A 19,940-nucleotide genomic window follows, 5' to 3' on the forward strand; every position below is an offset into this window, starting at 1 on the left:
TGTCAGACCCTTTTAAAGAGGCTTGGGGGAGAGAATTGGATAAGGAAATCTCAGATGAGATGTGGGAAAACTGTATTAAGAACATTCATGATAGTTCAATCAATGCAAGACATAATTTGATACAATTCAAGGTAGTACATAGACTAAACTATTCTCCCTCCAGATTGCAGAAAATATTTCCGGATGTGTCATCCCAATGTATTAAATGTCGAAGTGAGGAAGGAACACTATCCCACTTATTTTTGTCATGTCATAAGCTACAACCATTCTGGGGCACCTTGTTTGAGTTTTTCACTAAGGCCTTTAATCATCCATGTAACCCAGACCCACTCACTGTTTAGTTCGGGGTTGCCAATTCAGATAGTGTGAAAAGTACTTGGGAATCTGAGGCTGTTTCACTCTCAACATTGTTAGCCAGAAAGCTAATTTTACAATCCTGGAAATCTGAAAGGTCTCCTACCTTTGAAATGTGGTTGAGAGAGCTGGGAAATGTATTACACTTGGAGAAAATCAGGTACATTATGTCTGCCAAAGAGGATTTGTTTTTTAAGGTCTAAAAACTGAACTTGTGCTGCTCTGTCGTTGTACCATTATCTTTGTTCTATGACCTGTTTGTCGCATGTCAACAACCCCTGTCAAGAAACTTGTACTGTTCTGTGTTGCACCACCAACTACTGTTATTATGTACCTATCTCTTTGTTATGAAAACAAAAATAAATACACAAAAAAAATATGTTAAATCATTGCTTCTGTCAAATCAGCATGAAAGCACTGTATGTCATTGTAAATAGTTACAGTACGTTAATTGGGTAATTATCTTATAATAAAAAAGGTTGTAAAGGTTAATGTTTCTATAATATTGGAAACTACTATCAGCATTATCACATCACCTCAAAATCACATGAAAAATCTTGGAGGTCAAAACTGGTATATAAAATCATGATACAGAAATATCTATTCCGTCATGTTCCAAACATTCACTATTATCTTAAGGTGTTACTTCACAAATAAGGTTTAATGCAACTGGTTACCTGGAAACACTGGAAATAATTTGACTTGATGTTTGACAAAGTGCAAATGTCAGTTTGGTTTGCACATTTCTTTTTGCGTAAATATCTTCTGAATCATTCCCTCAGTTTAAAGGGAAGTTTTGGAGTGAACACTTGTACAATATCAGTCATGTTAAAGTTCTCTCATGTCCTGTAAAACAGACAGTATTTCAGCACTGAATTGTCTTTTATAGGTGATGATTTTTGTTGTGGTGACATTTTCACCTGCATTGCCTTTCTCATGGTCAGCAAAACAAACGGTACAACAAGGTTTCTCTGTATAATATGCAAGATAGTTGCTGTGTCCAAATCCTGCTTGTCCAAGCTAAATGGACAATTGCTATATAGCTAAAATCATTATCTTATTGTGTCTTTTAACACCATGGGCTCTATCTTAACGATCTGAAACGCAAGTATCAAACGCAAAACGCAAGTAGCTTTGTGGGCGGATCTCAGGCGCTGTTGCTATTATGCCGGCGGGATAAATGACTCTTGCGCCTGACGCAAATCTAAAATGGGTTGGGCTGAAGTAGCTACATCAGTCATAGGTGTGGTTTGGGCGTAACGTGCAATAAACCAATCAGAGCGTCATCTCACATTCCCTTTAAAGCAGGCGCGCTTGTTCCATGGCGGATTGCTATTATAATGGCGAATTTGCCAGGCGCACGCCAGGAGCGGTTCACAGCCGAGGAAACCGACCTTCTTGTCAGGGCTATAAAAGACAGAGAAGTGGCATTGTATGGGGATGGGAGAAATCCATCCAAATTAGCTTTGGTTAAACGGGCGTGGGAGAAAATTGCCACAATTGTTTCTAAGGCTGGCAACCCCATGACATCGCACCGGGCCTCGGGAGCAGTGCGCACGGGCCGAGCAGTGCGCAACGGCCAGCTGATGAGGGAGCAGCGCAAACACCAAGGTGCAGAGGATCCAGACCCACTACATGCCATGGCAGCATTGTCAGACCGCACCGCACTGTCCGGGATGCGGCAAGGTATTAATGCCCGTCTTGACTGGATGGCGATGTTGCTGCTGCCTCTCAGGCGCATCGCCTCAAGTCTCCAAACACACCACCTGCTCCTGTTGTGCCCCTTCCTCCTCCTCCCCCAACTCCATCTCCGTCCACCCGCTCCACTAGGAGCACATCGCGCATTGCCACTCCCAGACCCTCACGGCTACGGCGGGCGCATCGCATATCAGAGGGAAAAATAATTAGTTCTTCTGTTTAAATCTTTTCAACTTTTTTGTATGGTTTGCAAAAACAGGAACTGCTTCCTTGTAGATGAGAGAAGCAAAGTGTATGCACATTGATAATAAGCGCCACTGACTTTAGACTAGGTTTTTTCTGGTCTGTTGCGGAATTGTTTTCTGAAACAGCAAAATAGCACCAGTGAACGTTTGCGCCGGAACACGCTTCCTCTTTTCGCTGAACCGCCCCCAGGATCGCAAGTTCACTCCCTAATTTAAGGACGTGCATCTGTGGAGGGAAAATTCCAATGTGCGCCGAATGCAAAATAGGAATTATACAAGCGCCAGTGTACAAAGTCATTTGCGCTTAGTGCAAGATAGAGCCCTATCTGTCAAAAGCTAACGCTTAGAATCTGTGGTATTGGTACAGGTTACAGATTATTTTACTGACTATTCATTTTGCAGCCATTACCCTTCAACTCAAACCATTGGCGTGGGCTGTGTACGTTATCTAATGTGTCACACAGCACAAAGAGGAGCAATGAGTCAGAGTTTAGTTAATCATTACTTTTCTATGACGGCATGGTCAGCAGTGGACAAGTCGCGGTCTGCCTGGTAAATTTATGGCTTGGATTTACCAGCATGGTGTTCTCCCCAGGATTCTGTGGCGCCTGCTTGTGTATGAGTTCCCAATAACAGCAGTAAAGGGCTTTGAGAGGAGGATCAGTCGTCACCTCCGTAGATGGTTGGGCCTGCTGCGAAGCCTGAGTAGCATCGCTCTGTACGGGCAGAACAACAGACTGAAGCTCCCCATTAGCAGCCTGAATGAGGAGTTTTTGGTTACCAGTGCAAGAGAGGTGCTGCAGTACAGGGAAATCCAATGACCTGAAAGTCTCCCAGGCTGGCATCGTAGTCAGGACGGGGAGGAAGTGGGGGGCACAGGAAGCAGTCAAGCAGGCTGAGTCACGCTTGCGCCACAGCGTGCTGGTTGGCCCTGTGGCATCGGGACGAGCAGGGCTTGGTAGCACTTCATCCACGTGCTACGACAAAGCACTGGGTAAAGACAGACGCCAACTGGTCCAAGATGAGGTGAGCGCTGGGGTGGCAGAACTACGTGCTAGCCAGATGGTGGGGATGCGACAGCAAGGCGCATGGACGAGATGGGAAGAGGCAGTGGACCGCAAGATCTCCTGGTCCGAGCTTTGGCAAGCTGAGCCGCACCGGATTAAGTTCCTGATTGCGTCCGTCTATGACGTCTTACCCAGCCCATCCAACCTTTTCAGTTGTGGCAAGGTTGACACACCATCATGTCCTTTGTGTCTCAGAAGAGGGACACTAGAGCATATCCTCAGCTGTTGCCCAAAAGCCCTGGGAGAAGGATGCTATACTTGGCGCCACGACCAGGTGCTGAAGGTAATAGCAGAAACCATCTTCACCAGCATCTCCCAGAACAAGCCTCTTCGACCAGCAAGGCAGGCGATTGCTTTCATCAAAGCAGGGGAGAGGCCTAAGGCCCAGTCAAGGGGGACAGTGGGACTCCTTGGAACCGCACCGGACTGGCAGATCAAGGCCGACCTGGGGAAGCAGCTCAGATTCCCACAGCACATCATTGAAACCACCCTGAGGCCAGACATAGTTCTGTTCTCAGATTCATTAAAACAAGTGGTCCTATTTCCCTGGGAGAAGCATATGGACGAGGCTAACGAGAGAAAGCGTGCCAAGTACGCCGACTTAGTGAAGGAGTGCCGTAGTCGGGGATGGCGTGCCCGGTGTGTGCCAATAGAGGTGGGCTGTAGAGGCTTTGCAGCACGATCTCAAAGCATACAGCCTGCTTGGCATCACAGGTGCACGCCAGAGAAAGGCCATCAGAACCACCACAGAGGCAGCTAAGACAGCCTCTAGATTGCTGTGGATCAAGATCGGTGATCCGTGGGTACATGCTACATAGACACAAGTCGGCATCGTTGGGAAAGTTCACTTTCTACATGAACTAGTTCAAAGTTCAGTTCACAAACTGTAAAATGAACTAGTTCAGTTCATAGTTCATAATTCAAAATTTTGAACTAAGTTCCCAGTTCCAAAAATGAAGTAGTTCATAGTTCTTTTGTTTTTTCAATATGTTGATGCAAGCTTTTATTTTTCTAAATTATTGCCACAGCCCATATAGAACCACAGACAGCTATTATTTGATCAGTTTTAACACTGAAACTGCAGCTCTCCCACAATATTCTGCAAAACCAGGTTGTCCAGCTGCAGCTGGGAGATGAAGACAGCGGAGCCGCTACTGTACACCATTAATGTGATTTGGGTGGTAGAGGATCTGTTTTGGCTCGCCGTTGCCGTGTCTTTTGATTTTTTATTCACTGCACATACCTTGAAAGGCTCGCTGGGTGCTTTAGTTCAATGTGCCGTTTCAGGTTTGTGGTACAGGATAGAGTACAAATGAAAAATGAAAAATAAAATAATACATAAATAAGTAAATAAATAATAATAAAAAAAGAAGAAGAAAGGGAAAAATAAAATAATAAATAAATAGATAGTTCAGACAGTGGCTTCAGGGAAAAACTTTTCTTATACCATGGTCTGGGGGAATACTCGATTCTGATTGGCTGCAGGGTGTCCATTAACCCCTGATATATGGACACCTACTAAGTAGTTCCAGTCAAATTGACTGTTCACCGCTGTAAATCAATGCGCTAGCTGGCGTATCAAATCTGAATATTTTATTTCCCACACTGAGTGCAGACAGTCAGTCCTTCAGTGCCTTATCCTCTGAACACCACAGGGTGGCGACTGTAACACACAAGCTGCAGAAAGTACACTTCCCCTCTAAACTTACTGATACACGAATAATCTCACATCCCCTTCGCTGTTCAACTCTCTGCTTCCGGATGCGGCCACAGTAACGTTACACACGGCCAGTCATTTGTTCGTGAAAATCTTGCTATTGATTTGGGGACAATGACATGACTGGTTAGTTAGCTAATCATGTTAGCTAGCACACTGTCAAATTATATTTACTGTTTGTCAACCGTATGCAATGTTATTGACTTTGAATCTTGCTAGCATAGCGTTCTGGCTCATCGCTGAGCGGACTAGAATATCTCCCGTTGCCAAGTCGTATCTATGATCCGTCCTATTTACTGGAGGAGTGAACAACGTCTCCGTTGCATAAGAATCTTCCGGGAGAGTAATGATTGTTCCAGGTATTAGTCAAACCCTCAGGCGTTACCAGGGAAACTAAGTTATGGCTTGTGAAAAACTTTATATTTTGATTGTAAAACGCATGAAAATGTAAATTAATGGTCCAAATTTATTTTCTTTGGCAAGTGACCATGGTATAAGCGGGATAATGCCCTTCGAGGTGTCCACAAACAGGAGTTAATGGACTTCGCGGAGGCAACCGTCCGTTCTTAGGCCTCCACGTCGTCCATTAACTTCTGTTTATGGACACCGCGTCGGGCATTATCCCTTACATAATGACTCAGCAAGGTATTACTTTTTTTGTTAGGGTTTTGCTTAAATCAGAGATTGAAGCAAAGAGCTCAGTTCCGGGAGAAAAGGAGCAAATTTAGGTAGTGATTTTGCAAATTTTTGTTTGTGAATAAAACATTTTGCATAAGATAACCAAGTTCATCATGTGTTCAAAAGAGCATTATCTTCTGGGTTAACAGCAAATAACATGTTTAAGGGTAAGAGAATGGACAGAGTTAGCAGCATCCAAAAAATGAGATTCAACATCACTCCAAAACTTTTTAGATATATCACAATAAAAAAAACAGATGTGAAGCCTTCATTTGTTATTGCCTCCATGCTCAGCACATTGATGACGCATGCGCGGTGCGACTCTGTGGTGGCTGGTGTTGCCAGTGTTGTGTCCGTTCAGGACGAATTAATCTGTGTTCGTTCGGTTATGCCTCACTCCATGTTTAGTATGCAGCTGTTTCTGTCTGGAATAGTTAAGTTTCGTTTTGATCGAAAGTAAAGCGAGCTGCACAAACCTCTCGTCCAGCGTCTTTTTTATACACAACAGCCAGATTGGGTGTTTTCCGCTACATATTAAGGCCTGTTCACGGTGTGTTTTAGCTGGTTTTCGCCTGGAAGGCTCGATGGAAATCTGGCACTGTCTTGAATGAAGTTAAACTGTGAGAACGCATCGTTCACAAACGCCAGAATGAACGCGTTTACAATAACGTTCATCAGGCAGACTACAGTACGTTCAGTTCACGTTCGCCCAAAATATGAACGAGTTCATGAACGATCGTTCATTGAACGCGTTCAGGCACAACACTACAAGTCGGGACTTGATCAATCCTGGGTGAGGGTGTATGATGTTGAAAGACCCGAAACACCCAATGACCCCAGGTTCTATCACTGATGATGTGTCTAAGTGCATCAATACGAAAGTATTTTAAAAACAATCAGGTCACAGCAGGCTTTCCCACTGACAAACAGCCACCATGAAGAACAGAGAGCATCTCTCCATTTGCGTCCTGCTGGTACTTTGTGTGACATGGAGTGCAAATGGAGGGAATATTCTGGTGTGGTACACTGAAGGCAGTCACTGGATTAACATGAAGCCTGTGCTGGAGACACTGGTGGACAGGGGACACCAGGTGACTGTTTTGGTTCCGAGTGCATCAATGTTCATGAACAAAAGTGAACCTTCCCGCTTCAGCTACGAACCCTTCAACGTCTCTGTCTCAAAGGAGGACATGAGATGCCTCATATGAGCTTGTAACAGTCGGAGTTATTGAATGTAGCGCCACTAGGTGGCGCCTCCTTTTGTTAAGTGGATAATGTAACCTGTACCTAGAAGAAGAGTTGATGGGCTTCCGCTCCACCATGCGTAGCCAGCGGAGTGAAGACCACCCTTTTATTAGGGCCCGAGCAGGTCATCGACCTGTGTGGTCCCTATTGTCTTCTGCGCTTTAACTGCTCTTTTGGAAGCCTGAACATACCCCAAAACTCACCAAATTTTGAACATATGTCACATCTGGCAAAAAAATTTATAATTCATTGTCACTGGGCGTGGGTGTGACCTGCGGGTTCTGTAGCGCCCCCTAATGTTCTTGCCTGCCCTCCACATGCGCATAGATGAACGAAATTCGTTACGCAGATTCCTCATGACCAGACGCACAAAAAAGTCGTTGGGATCGATACCGTCACTCCAACAGGAAGTCAGCCATTTTGATGTGTGGCGGCATTTTTGTCCAATTCATGCCTACTTTGAAAACTATCTTGTCCTAGAGCTTAAACACCACAGTCTTCACATTAACTCAATTATCATCTTCATGCCTTGAAGAACAAAAGTTATTGAAATCTTTCAGCTATGGAAACCATTTTTTTCCCTCGCCGTCAAGCATCAAGGCTTTATAACTTCAACATACAATTTCCTACCCACACCAAACTGCTCATAAGTGTAGAGGCTGTCTCCCTGAATACGTCTCAGCATCAATCCTAAGTCAGCCATTTTGATTGTGGCCGCCATTTTGAAATATTACCAATTTTCGTACTTAAATTATCTCCTCCTACAGATGTAACACCAGTGGCTTCACAATCACTCAGTATCATCCTCTGACCTTGAAGATGAAAAGTTATTGAAATCTTTATCCTACGTCATACCTACTGGCCGCGGTGCAGCGGTCAATTCAAATCCTTCGCCATAAAGCATCATGTCCTCATAACTTCTTTATACAATTTCCTATCTCGGCCAAATCTCTCAGGAATGCAGAGGGAATCGCCCTGAAAAGATCTGTGTTGTCAAGGGGCATGGGTGTGACCTGTGGGCTCTGTAGCGCCCCCTATTGTGATGCCCCGCCTCCTACATGCACGCACATTCATCATGACCAGACGCACAAAAAACCCATTTGGACCCATACTCTCAGTCCAACAAGAAGTCAGCCATTTTGATGTGTGCGGCGTTTTTGATGAATGAATGACATCATACTTTCACATCTTCCTCCTACAGATCGGACACCACAGACTTCACAGTCAGTCAGTATACTCCTCGGACCATGCCAAAGACATGCTAGGAAAATCTTTATCCTACGTCATACCTGCTGGCAGTGGCGGTGCCCGCCATTAAAATCCTTTATCATGAAGCATCAAGTTCTTATAACTTCTTCATACTATTTCCTATCTCGGCCAAATCTTTCAGGAATCTAGAGGAAGTCGCAATGAATAGATCTGTGCATCAATACTGTGTCATATCCATAGCGCCACCCACTGGACACATGAAGTAAGTTTTATCTCAGTCAATTTTGGCTTCCTACATGCACGTACATGAATGAAATTTGGCATGCATGTGTGTTATGACAAGACGCACTAAATGACAAGACGCACAAAACTTGTTTAGACCCATACTCTCAGTCCAACAGGAGGTGCTCAATTTGGATTAGAAGCACATCAATATATGGTGTAAATGATACAAGTCGTCCACTAGATGGCATTGTTGTCTTTCAAGTCACATGTATCCTATCTGAATAACCTCTGAATAATTCCATTCCATTCCAGGAAGTCAGCCTCATATTTATCAGATTTTATTGAAACTTCAAAATGTGTTAGCACGCACTTTATAGAATAAAAACTAGCAAATAAAGCAGAAATTAGATCAAAAGCTTGAAATTGATAGACAACCATAAATACATTTTTGAAAGAAGGCAAGTGAAGCATTATTTTACACTCATTTATGTGCAAAATAAGCTGGAAACCACATATAAATCATATAAAGAGCAAAATATCAAAAATCTATTGCAATATTAAATAAAACAAAATACATCCTCAACAAATACTCATTACATTTATTGTACCGAACATTTGTCGAGCCATACATTACTTATTGCATAGAGGTCTGGGGGCATGCATACAAAACAATTACAAAACCAATTTTCATATTACAAAATAGAGCAATAAGGATAATTAACAGGGCTGATTATCGAGACTCAACAAACACATTTTTCATAAACCTACAGACCTTAAAATTCAATGATCTTGTGGACTATAAAACTGCTCAAATTATGTATAAAGTAAATAATAATATGCTTCCAGATGGTGTCCAGAGGATGTTTCAGACTCGAACCAGTCGATATGAACTAAGAGGGACTTATGTGTATACAAAAGCAAAGGTACGAACAAATGTGAAACAAAGATGTATATCTATTAAAGGAGTCAATCAATGGAATAATCTAGAATTAGAAATCAAACTGTGCAACACACTTAACAGATTCAAAAAGTTATTTAAAAATAATATTATTAATAAATATAAAACTGAATTATAAATACCACTGTGCTCATAAATTGCTGTATGTAGAATATGCAGGTTTTTGGTTTTTTGGGGGGTTTTTTTCCAAAAGATTTTTTTAAAATGAGCAAACGGAAAATGTTAATTTAAGAAGGGTAGGCAAAATAAGCTGATGCTTCAGTTTTCGGTCAAAGTGTATTGTATTGCTTGTTGTGTTTTTGTTTTGATTTGTTTTTGTTTTTGATTTATTTTGTTTTTGTTTTGTTATGTTTTGTTTTGTTTTGTATTTATACTTTTATATTTGTCTATTGTATTTGGTTTTTTTTTCTTACAAGACCGAAATAAACACACTAAACTAAAAAAAACATAGTCAGATGTACATGGCATTTGCAAGTAGTTTTGTCCAAATTGCACATTACAACATGGCATAATTGATGGGTGATGTTTAGAGCCACATAATGGATAAGTAAGTGGTAGTAAGCCACAGCACACAATTTTTAAATAAGCCAATTTGCTAAGAATGCCATTTGCGTGGAAATCCCACATGTTGCCTGCCGTGTCGTCTGAGCTATCCGGAGCAACCGCCACTGAAAGCGGACCATAACCTTCCCCTGCACTGACCACGTTACAAGCTACTTAGAAATATACATCAAATTCACGAGTATGATAAGGAACAACATACAAAACAATTTGAAGTTTTTGGATGGAGTGCTGAAATCAGAAACCACAATGAAGAAGCTGAAGGAGAGAAAATATGACCTTCTCCTGTCTGACCCCATCTATCCTGGCAGTGACTTAACAGCAGACATTTTGGGTCTCCCCCTGGTTTTTTCCCTGCGCTTTTCCATTGCCCATAACTGGGAGAGACTGTGTGGTCAGCTACCTGCTCCACATTCCTTTGTCCCTGGCCCTATGAGCAAACTGACGGATAAGATGGACTTCTTGGAGCGAGTGTGGAACTTCCTCTACTTTGCACTACAGGATGCTGTGTATGATTATGTTTTTTGGGCAGAATTAGATAAATATTATTCTGAAGGCAAAGGTGAGTATCCCAGAAACAAGAAGCACTGTGTAACAACACATTTTCTATGGACAACATATAGTTCAATGATAATTTAATTGCTTTTGATAAATGATAATGATCTTTTATTGGATCATTTTGATTTGATTTCAATTTGATAACTGAAGTAAATTTGAAAATGATCCATTGCATCTGAAGTATTGGTGATACTTTGCAATGGTTGGCTGTCGTCCATTACTCGTGACAGGAAAACCCACCAGTGCCCATGAGATGATGATCTTTTAGTTAGATAATGTTACTCTTCTTGTAGGATATGGAAAAGTTTGTGCACAGTTTTGGAGACGCTGGAATCGTGGTCTTCACTTTGGGATCATTCATCAAGAACCTCACCATGGAGAAGGCAAACATGATCGCATCGGCCCTCGCTCAGATCCTACAAAAGGTCAGTGGCACTGGAGCACCTTGGTCACATTCTTTGCAAGTTCAATTCTAGCCAGAGTCACTGGTAGACCTTTATTATGTGTCGTAAAACATACACAAAGTGTTAACATTGATGGATTGCAATCTGAGGCAAGGTTCAAGTATGAAAAATGATTTTGATATCATGTTGGCATTCAATAAAACCCAACACCTTTGTGCAGGGTAAGAAGTTCATCAGATTATGATAAGGTGGGAGGTCAACTCTAACACTTGATTTGTAGTTACGTATTAAGGTTGTAATGAGATGGCATTTTTTTCTGGTTGAGTCTGGAAATTGGGACAGGTTGTAAGGTATATATAAATTTAAGAAGATTTGTTGGAGATGATGGTGATTAGATCTTTTTAAACATAGGGACAGTAACAAATCATATTGGATAGATTCTATATGTACACCAAAACCACAAGGCCAAAATACAACCATTTTACCTTATTCTTTTAGCATGTACTTTTAAATGTACTGCTATGCAGTACAATGTATTATGACATAAAATTAGCACTCTGTTAATCTAACAGGGGGGTTTGCCATTGTTTAAAGGTGCTGTGGAGATACAGTGGAGCAAAATCAGAGACTCTGGGTGCCAACACTAGGTTATATGACTGGATCCCTCAAAATGACCTACTGGGTGAGTTAAACTTTCATAAAAACCTACTAAGGAGGCTGTCACAACAGTAATTCTTATTTATACATTAATTTTGACTGTACAAAATCCTAAACAAGGTCTTAGAATCTCTCCAATTTCTAATTTTATTAGACATAAAAATATTGACATAAGCATTATGAAATGTGGCTCCCATTTCTCTAGATCATCTTAGGCTCCCATTTTTCCTGTTCTTCTTTGAAATGTTTGTACATCTAAACTCGAGTCCAGCTTTGGTAAATTCAATTGATTGAACATGGCTGGTCATTATTTTGAAGGCACACAGCTGTCAGTGCATGTCAGAGCAAAAATCAAGCCATGAGGTTCAACCCACACAACAAAAATGCGGCCACTCCTGTTTGCCACATCTGACCCACAAGCAGGCATTACCATGGCCACATGTCAGCCAAGTACAAACAGCATAAATCTAGCATCCAAGTGGCGCCCATCATTTCATGCAGTATGAGAGCCAGATGAGGGTGTCTTGTACAACTTTGCCCTCTGGGAATTAATTGCCTGGTCAGGGTGCATGGGAAGCTGAAGATGTGATCACTGCCAAAGGTGTTTCAAACAAGTACTGAGTTAATGTCTGAATATTTATGTCAATGTAATATTTCACATTTTTATTTTAATTTACCGCAAACAATTTTAGGTATTCTGTTTTCACTTTATCATTATGAGGTACTGAGTGTTCACTGATGAGGAAAAAAAATATTCAAATTCAGTATGAAGCTGACACACACAAAAAAAATGATGAAAAGTAAAAGTGTCTGAATACTTTCTGGATGCACAATGTGTTAGTCATACTTTTTTTTACCCTACCAGGTCACCCCAAGACCAGAGCTTTTATCACCCATGGTGGCACAAATGGGATTTATGAGGCCATCTACCACGGTGTCCCCATGGTGGGCATCCCCCTGTTCGGTGACCAGCCAGACAACATGGTCCATATGAAGGCTAAAGGAGTTGCTATTACTGTGCAAATTAACTTTATGAAGACTGAGGACCTGAGAGATGCAATCAATAGTGTCATCAATGACAAATCGTAAGTTCTCATATCTACCCACACAAGATATTAAAGGGACAGTGTGTAATATATGAAGTATTTAGCGCCATCTAGCACGTTCATAGGTTCAAGGAAAACGCCATGCGGCTGTCCAGTATCCACCACGACAGGCCAGTGAGCCCTCTAGATGAGTCAGTATTCTGGATCGAGTTCACCATGAAAAACAAAGGGGCCCAGCACCTGAGGGTCCAGGCCCATGAGCTCACCTGGTACCAGTATCACAGCCTGGATGTCCTGGTCTTCCTCCTCGCCATGGTTCTGCTCCTCATAACTATCTTCATCAAGACCTGCAGGTTCTGTTTACGGATGTGCTGTGGCAGAAAGGGAAAAACAAAGAGAAAAGCTGAATAACTCACTGAATTCAAATGTAGTTGTGTAAAAAACTGATGGGTGAAAAAAAAACAGTCCACTGAAAACAAACCATCCAAAAAAAGCATATGTATATATGATGAAGAATGATGTTGCAAATACACTGATAGTGAATGGAAAAGTTAATTAACTAGTTTATACAAAGTGAAAGACGATCTCATGCTACACATTAAGTTTCTCATGCTGTCTGACACTTTTGCAGCCTTTTCTTTGCTCCTTTATACTTTGTGCTATGATCTGATTTCAAGTCTTCAGCCCCATCCTGCACATGAAATGGAAACTTGAACTGCGACTTTGTCCAGTGAATATTCCACTTCTCAGTGGACTGCTCTGCTTGCCTTACACATGAAATGATGATAATGTCACGATCAATTCATCTGGTACCTTTCTTTCTCTCAGCCTGAGGAGGATATAAATTCTCCTGCCATGCATTATGTGCTGTATGTATGTATTTGAAAATAAAGATGGCAGTTTTTATTCCCCACAGTTGTCAAGTGCTTGCTCATAAAGAGTCCGACCCAGGATGACTGGCCGTTTGCTCTCTTGTGGTACTGCAGTCCAGGACAGCCTTCCACCTAATCTATGCAGTCCATCCTCTCAAATAGGGTAAAGCTTGAAGATGGGATCAGTCTTTTTAGCAGAAGACAGAGCAATACATCTTTAATTAAATACATGAAATCATTGCTTCCGTCAAATCAGCATAAAAGCATTATATGTCGTAAATAGTTTACATTAATGGTGTAATAATCTCATAATAAAAGAGGTAATAAAGGTTAATGTTTCTATGATATTGGAAACTACTATCAGCATTATCACATCACCTCAAAATCACATGAAAATTCTTTGAGGTCAAAACTGGTATTCAACATTATAATACAGAAATATCTATTCTGTCATGTTCCAAACATTTACTATTATCTTAAGGTGTTACTTCACAAATAAGGTTTAATGCAACTGGTTACCTGGAAACACTGGAAATAGTTTGACTTGATGTTTGACAAAGTGCAAATGTCACTGAAGTTTGGTTTGCACTTTTCTTTTTGCATAAATATCTTCCGAATCATTCCCTCAGTTTAAAGGGAAGTTTTGGAGTGAACACTTGTAAAATATCAGTCATGTTAAAGTTCTCTCGTGTCCTGTAAAACAGGAAGTATTTCAGCACTGAATCGTCTTTTATAGGTGATGATTTTTGTTGTGGTGACATTTTCACCTGCATTGCCTTTCTCATGGTCAGCAAAACAAACGGCACAACAAGGTTTCTCTGTATACGATGCAAGATAGTTGCTGTGTCCAAATTCTGCTTGTCCAAGCTAAATGGACAATAGCTATATAGCTAAAATCATTATCTTATTGTGTCTTTTAACACCATCTGTCAAAAGCTAACGCTTAGAGTCTGTGGTATTGGTACAGTTTACAGATTATTTTACTAGCTATTCATTTGGCAGCCGTTACCCTTCACCTCAAACCATTGGCGTGGGCTGTGTATGTTATCTAATGTGTCACGCAGCACAAAGAGGAGCAATGAGCCAGAGTCTAGTTAATCATTACTTTTCTACGAGTCTTTTAAAAACAATCAGCTCACAGCAAGCTTTCTCACTGACAAACAGCCACCATGAAGAACAGAGAGCGTCTCTCTGTTTGCGTCCTGCTGGTACTTTGTGTGACATGGAGTGCAAATGGAGGGAATATTCTGGTGTGGTACACTGATGGCAGCCACTGGATTAACATGAAGCCTGTGCTGGAGACGCTGGTGGACAGGGGACACCAGGTGACTGTTTTGGTTCCGAGTGCATCAATGTTCATGAACAAAAGTGAACCTTCCCGCTTCAGCTACGAACCCTTCAACGTCTCTGTCTCAAAGGAGGACATGCAAAGGATGTTGGAAAAGGTGATTCACTTCTCCATATATGAGATGCCTCATATGAGCTACTTAGAAATATACATAAAATTCACGAGTATGATAAGGAACAACATGCAAAACAATTTGAAGTTTTTGGATGGCGTGCTGAAATCAGAAACCACAATGAAGAGGCTGAAGGAGGGAAAATATGACCTTCTCCTGTCTGACCCCATCTACTCTGGCAGTGACTTAACAGCAGACATTTTGGGTCTCCCCCTGGTCTTCTCCCTGCGCTTCTCCGTTGCCCATAACTGGGAGAGACTGTGTGGTCAACTACCTGCTCCACGTTCCTTTGTCCCTGGCCCTATGAGCAAACTGACGGATAAGATGGACTTCTCAGAGAGAGTGTGGAACTTCCTCTTCTACGCACTGCAGGATGCTGTGTATGATTATGTTTTTTGGTCAGAATTAGATAATTATTACTCTGAAGTCAAAGGTGAGTAACCCAGGAACAAGAAGCACTGTGTGTAACAACACATTTTCTATGGACAACATGAAGTTCAATGATAATTTAATTGCTTTTGATAAATGATAATGATCTTTTATTGGATCATTTTGAATTGATTTCAATTTGATAACTGAAGTAAATTTGAAAATGATCCATCTCATCTGAAGTATTAGTGATACTTTGCAATGGTTGGCTGTCGTCCATTACTTGTGACAGGAAAACCCACCAGTGCCCGTGAGATGATGGGTAGAGCAGACATCTGGTTGATGCGAACCTACTGGGATTTTGAATTCCCTCGTCCGTTCCTCCCCAACTTCAAATTTGTAGGTGGGATCCACTGCAGACCTGCTAAACCTTTACCAAAGGTAGGGTTGTCTTTTCCATTAAGAGACCTATTAACCGCCCTGTTGCCTTAACATTCTGAATACATCCTTTGTCGTCCGGGTCAAAAATGATCCACCTTCAGTGAAGGTCTAAAATAAAGCAATTTCATTTCATTTTAAATGCCAAATCTATTTAGAATTTTTATTGTAACATGGCTGTCATATGTTTTCTTTACTTAAGTAGATTTTTATTGTTATTATCATTTACTAAGGTACTGCAAAGATGGTAAACAATATTTTTATGCCCAAGAAAGCATCACAAATGCGCAGAAAGTAGTTTTGAATGTAATTAACTGAAGGCGCTTCAAATAATAGTCAAATGTAAACAACATAAACCAACAAGGCAATCTGAGAGGGCGACCACAACCACTACAGGAGAACAAGCAGCTGCTTCACCCAATTGTCCCAGACCTCTCTTATGCAGCACAGAGAGAACTGAGGGTTCTGTCATCTGCAGCACATTTATACTCCAAATGTATAAGTGTTAGCAAACAGGGCCTTGATGGTTGTGTCTGAAACAGTTTGAACTTTGATCTTTGAAAGTTGTGTATGGGGTCGTGGAAAGGTGATGGTACAGCTGCACAAGAAAGTTTTCTTAAAGACAGTTTTAGGTCATTTTTGACCCGAAGACAACAGGAGGGTTACATTTCATTACACAACTACAGTATTTCTGATTACACAATGAAGAGAATCAGCCACTAAACTGCAGAGAAAAAGAAAAGAAATAGTTGGTTGGTTTGTAGTGAGATAATGTTACTCTTCTTGTAGGATATGGAAAAGTTTGTGCAGAGTTCTGGAGACGCTGGCATCGTGGTCCTCAGTTTGGGATCATTCATCAAGAACCTCACCATGGAGAAGGCAAACATGATCGCATCGGCCCTCGCTCAGATCCCACAAAAGGTCAGTGGCACTGGAGCACCTTGGTCACATTCTTCGCAAGTTCAATTCTAGCCAGAGTCACCGGTAGACCTTTATTATGTGTCGTAAAACATACACAAAATGTTAACAATGATGGATTGCAATCTGAGGCAAGGTTCAAGTATGAAAAATGATTTTGATATCATGTTGTCATTCAATAAAACCCAACACATTTGTGCAGGGTTAGAAGTTCATCAGATTATGATAAGGTGGGAGGTCAACTGTAACACTTGATTTGTAGTTACATATTAAGGTTGTATTGACATGGCATTTTTTTCTGGTTGAGTCTGGAAATTGGGACAGGTTGTAAGGCATATATACCATTTAAGAAGATTTGCTGGAGATGATGGAGATTAGATCTTTTGAAACCTAAGGGACAGTAACAAATCATATTGGATAGATTCTATATGTACACCAAAACGACAAGACCAACCAAAGAAGAGTCAAAATACAACCATTCTCTATAATTCTTTTAGCATGTACTTTTAAATGTACTGCTATGCAGTACAGTGCATTATGACATAAAATTAGCACTCTGTTAATCTAACAGGGGGGTTTGCCATTGTTTAAAGGTGCTGTGGAGATACAGTGGAGCAAAACCCGAGACTCTGGGTGCCAACACTAGGTTATATGACTGGATCCCTCAGAATGACCTACTGGGTGAGTAAAACGTTCATAAAAACCTACTAAGGAGGCCTTCACAACAGCAATTCTCATTTATTTATTAATTTTGACTGTACAAAATCCTAAACAAGGTTTTAGAATCTCTGCAATTTCTAATTTTATTAGACATAAAAATATTGACATAAGCATTATGAAATTTGGCTCCCATTTCTCTAGATCATCTTAGGCTCCCATTTTTCCTGTTCTTCTTTGAAATATTTGTACATCTAAACTCCAGTCCAGCTTTGGTAAATTAAATCGATTGAACGTGGCTGGTCATTATTTGGAAGGCACACAGCTGTCAGTGCATATCAGAGCAAAAATCAAGCCATGAGGTTCAACCCACACAAAATTGATGCAGCCAGTCCTGTTTGCCACATCTGACCAACAAGCAGGCATTACCGTGGCCACATGTCAGCCAAGTATAAACAGAATAAATCTAGCATCCAAGTGGCGCCCATCATTTCACGCAGTATGAGAGCCAGATGAGGGTGTTTGTACAAGTTTGCCCTCTGGCAATTAATTGCCTGGTCAGGGTGCATGGGAAGCTGAAGATGTGATCACTGCCAAAGGTGTTTCAAACAAGTACTGAGTTAATGGTCTGAATATTTATGTCAATGTAATATTTCAAATTTTTATTTAAATTTACTGCAAACAATTTTAGGTATTCTGTTTTCACTTTATCATCATGAGGTACTGAGTGTTCACTGATGAGGAAAACAAATATTCAAATTCAGTATGAAGCTGACACACAAAAAAAATGATGAAAAGTAAAAGTGTCTGAATACTTTCTGGATGCACAATGTGTTAGTCATACTTTTTGTTACCCTACCAGGTCACCTCAAGACCAGAGCTTTTATCACCCATGGTGGCACAAATGGGATTTATGAGGCCATCTACCACGGTGTCCCCATGGTGGGCATCCCCCTGTTCGGTGACCAGCCAGACAACATGGTCCATGTGAAGGCTAAAGGAGTTGCTATTACTGTGCAAATGAACTTTATGAAGACTGAGGACCTGAAAGATGCGATCAATACTGTCATCAATGACAAATCGTAAGTTCTCATATCTACCTACACAAGATATTAAAAAATCATTTTCTAGCATTCCTCTTCTGGTTCTTTTGTTTTTTGTCAGGCTACACTTGTTTTGAGGTATTACTGCTGCCTCTTACTAAAAGTGCTGCACAACTGATATATTCACAATACATCACAAGCTATTGATGTATTATGTACCAGCATACCTCAATGACAAAATGTGTACTGCTTGGCAGGTCTGTGTAATGGCCTGCTGAGAATTTGAGTTCCTAAAATAACCTTGTTAACCCCACTCTAGTGGAGGCAAAGAAACTCAAGTATTAAAATTAAAAAACCATAACACATCATTCCACATTTCACACCTGTATATCCACGTTTATAGGTACAAGGAAAACGCCATGCGGCTGTCCAGTATCCACCACGACAGACCAGTGAGCCCTCTAGATGAGTCAGTATTCTGGATCGAGTTCACCATGAAAAACAAAGGGGCCCAGCACCTAAGGGTCCAGGCCCATGAGCTCACCTGGTACCAGTATCACAGCCTGGATGTCCTGGTCTTCCTCCTCGCCATGGTTCTGCTCCTCATAACTATCTTTATCAAGACCTGCAGGTTCTGTTTAGGGATGTGCTGTGGCAGAAAGGGGAAGACAAAGAGAAAAGCTGAATAACTTACTGAATTCAAATGCAGTCGTGTAAAGAACAGATGAGTGAAAATAAATAATGAGTGACCAGTTGGCCTAAAGCATGTAATGTAATGTAATGTGTGTAAAAACCACAATGCCCCAGCTGGAACTTGTGGCTTGAGAATATTGTCACTGCAACTAATTGATGCACAGAAATGTATGAGACATTCCAGCAAGAATAGATTTAAATCTAGCAGATGACTGGACAATATATGGTGATTGTGCTAAATTGTGGCTAAATTATTGCACGAGGCAGCTTTAATTTGGATACAAATGTTTATCTCCAATTTTCCAATCTGCAAGAACAGTACCTTCCAGTAAAATCTTAACTTGTTCGATTTGATAAAAACCTAAGTATATATGATGAAGAATGATGAAGCAAATGAAACGGTAAGAGTAAAAGATGCTCTCATGCCACACTGCATGAGTCACAGATCCTCTCCACACGTCACATGAATTACAACTTGAATTGAGTCCTTGACGCTGAATGTTCCACTTCTCAATGAATTGCTTCACTTACCTTACACAGAAAGCTGACTGCATAATGTCATATAGGAAAGTGATCCAATACCTTTCTCTATCAGGAGGAAAGAAGAAATAATATCTCCTGCTGTGTCTCTGTAAATTAAAGTGTATGGTTTGGAACTGCTCTTTTTGAAAGTGTCATGAGATAACATTTGCTGTGTTTGTTGAGGCTATATAAATTAAACTGACCTGATTTGAAATGGAGATGTGCTGAGCTTTTGTCAGAAGGACGGCTGTCCACCTACTCTTAGCAGTCCATCCCCTGAAATAGGGTTCAGCTAGAAGACAGGACTTACCTGACAACAGTGCACAAACTTGATGTTAAACCATTC

At 41.0% G+C, this 19,940-nt stretch overlaps 1 protein-coding gene and 2 pseudogenes across 1 annotated transcript; all 3 read left to right on the forward strand.

Moving 5' to 3' along the window:
* Positions 1-2,808: 2,808 nt before the first annotated feature.
* Positions 2,809-4,182, forward strand: LOC115581684 (uncharacterized; annotated as a pseudogene).
* A 2,512-nt stretch (positions 4,183-6,694) lies between these two features.
* Positions 6,695-13,033, forward strand: LOC115581685 (UDP-glucuronosyltransferase 2A2-like; annotated as a pseudogene).
* Positions 13,034-14,630: 1,597 nt separating this feature from the next.
* On the forward strand, positions 14,631-19,808 carry LOC115582196 (UDP-glucuronosyltransferase 2A2-like). Its single transcript, XM_030418012.1, has 6 exons — positions 14,631-15,387; positions 15,616-15,764; positions 16,551-16,682; positions 17,273-17,360; positions 18,199-18,418; positions 18,783-19,808. The coding sequence occupies exons 1-6, from the start codon at positions 14,664-14,666 to the stop codon at positions 19,066-19,068; spliced, it is 1,599 nt and encodes a 532-aa protein (XP_030273872.1). The 5' UTR covers positions 14,631-14,663; the 3' UTR covers positions 19,069-19,808.
* The last annotated feature ends 132 nt before the right edge of the window (positions 19,809-19,940 follow it).

The sequence above is a fragment of the Sparus aurata genome, chromosome 5 (genome assembly GCF_900880675.1).
Source record: "Sparus aurata chromosome 5, fSpaAur1.1, whole genome shotgun sequence".
NCBI classification, from domain to species: Eukaryota; Metazoa; Chordata; class Actinopteri; order Spariformes; family Sparidae; genus Sparus; species Sparus aurata.

What these genes read in the sequence shown, in the direction of transcription:
- LOC115582196 (XM_030418012.1), top strand. Translation starts at nt 14,664, where the DNA reads ATGAAGAACAGAGAGCGTCTCTCTGTTTGCGTCCTGCTGGTACTTTGT. An exon ending in CCCTCAGAATGACCTACTGG is followed by an intron (nt 17,361 to 18,198) that starts GTGAGTAAAACG and finishes TTACCCTACCAG; the next exon opens with GTCACCTCAAGACCAGAGCT. An exon ending in ACTGTCATCAATGACAAATC is followed by an intron (nt 18,419 to 18,782) that starts GTAAGTTCTCAT and finishes CCACGTTTATAG; the next exon opens with GTACAAGGAAAACGCCATGC.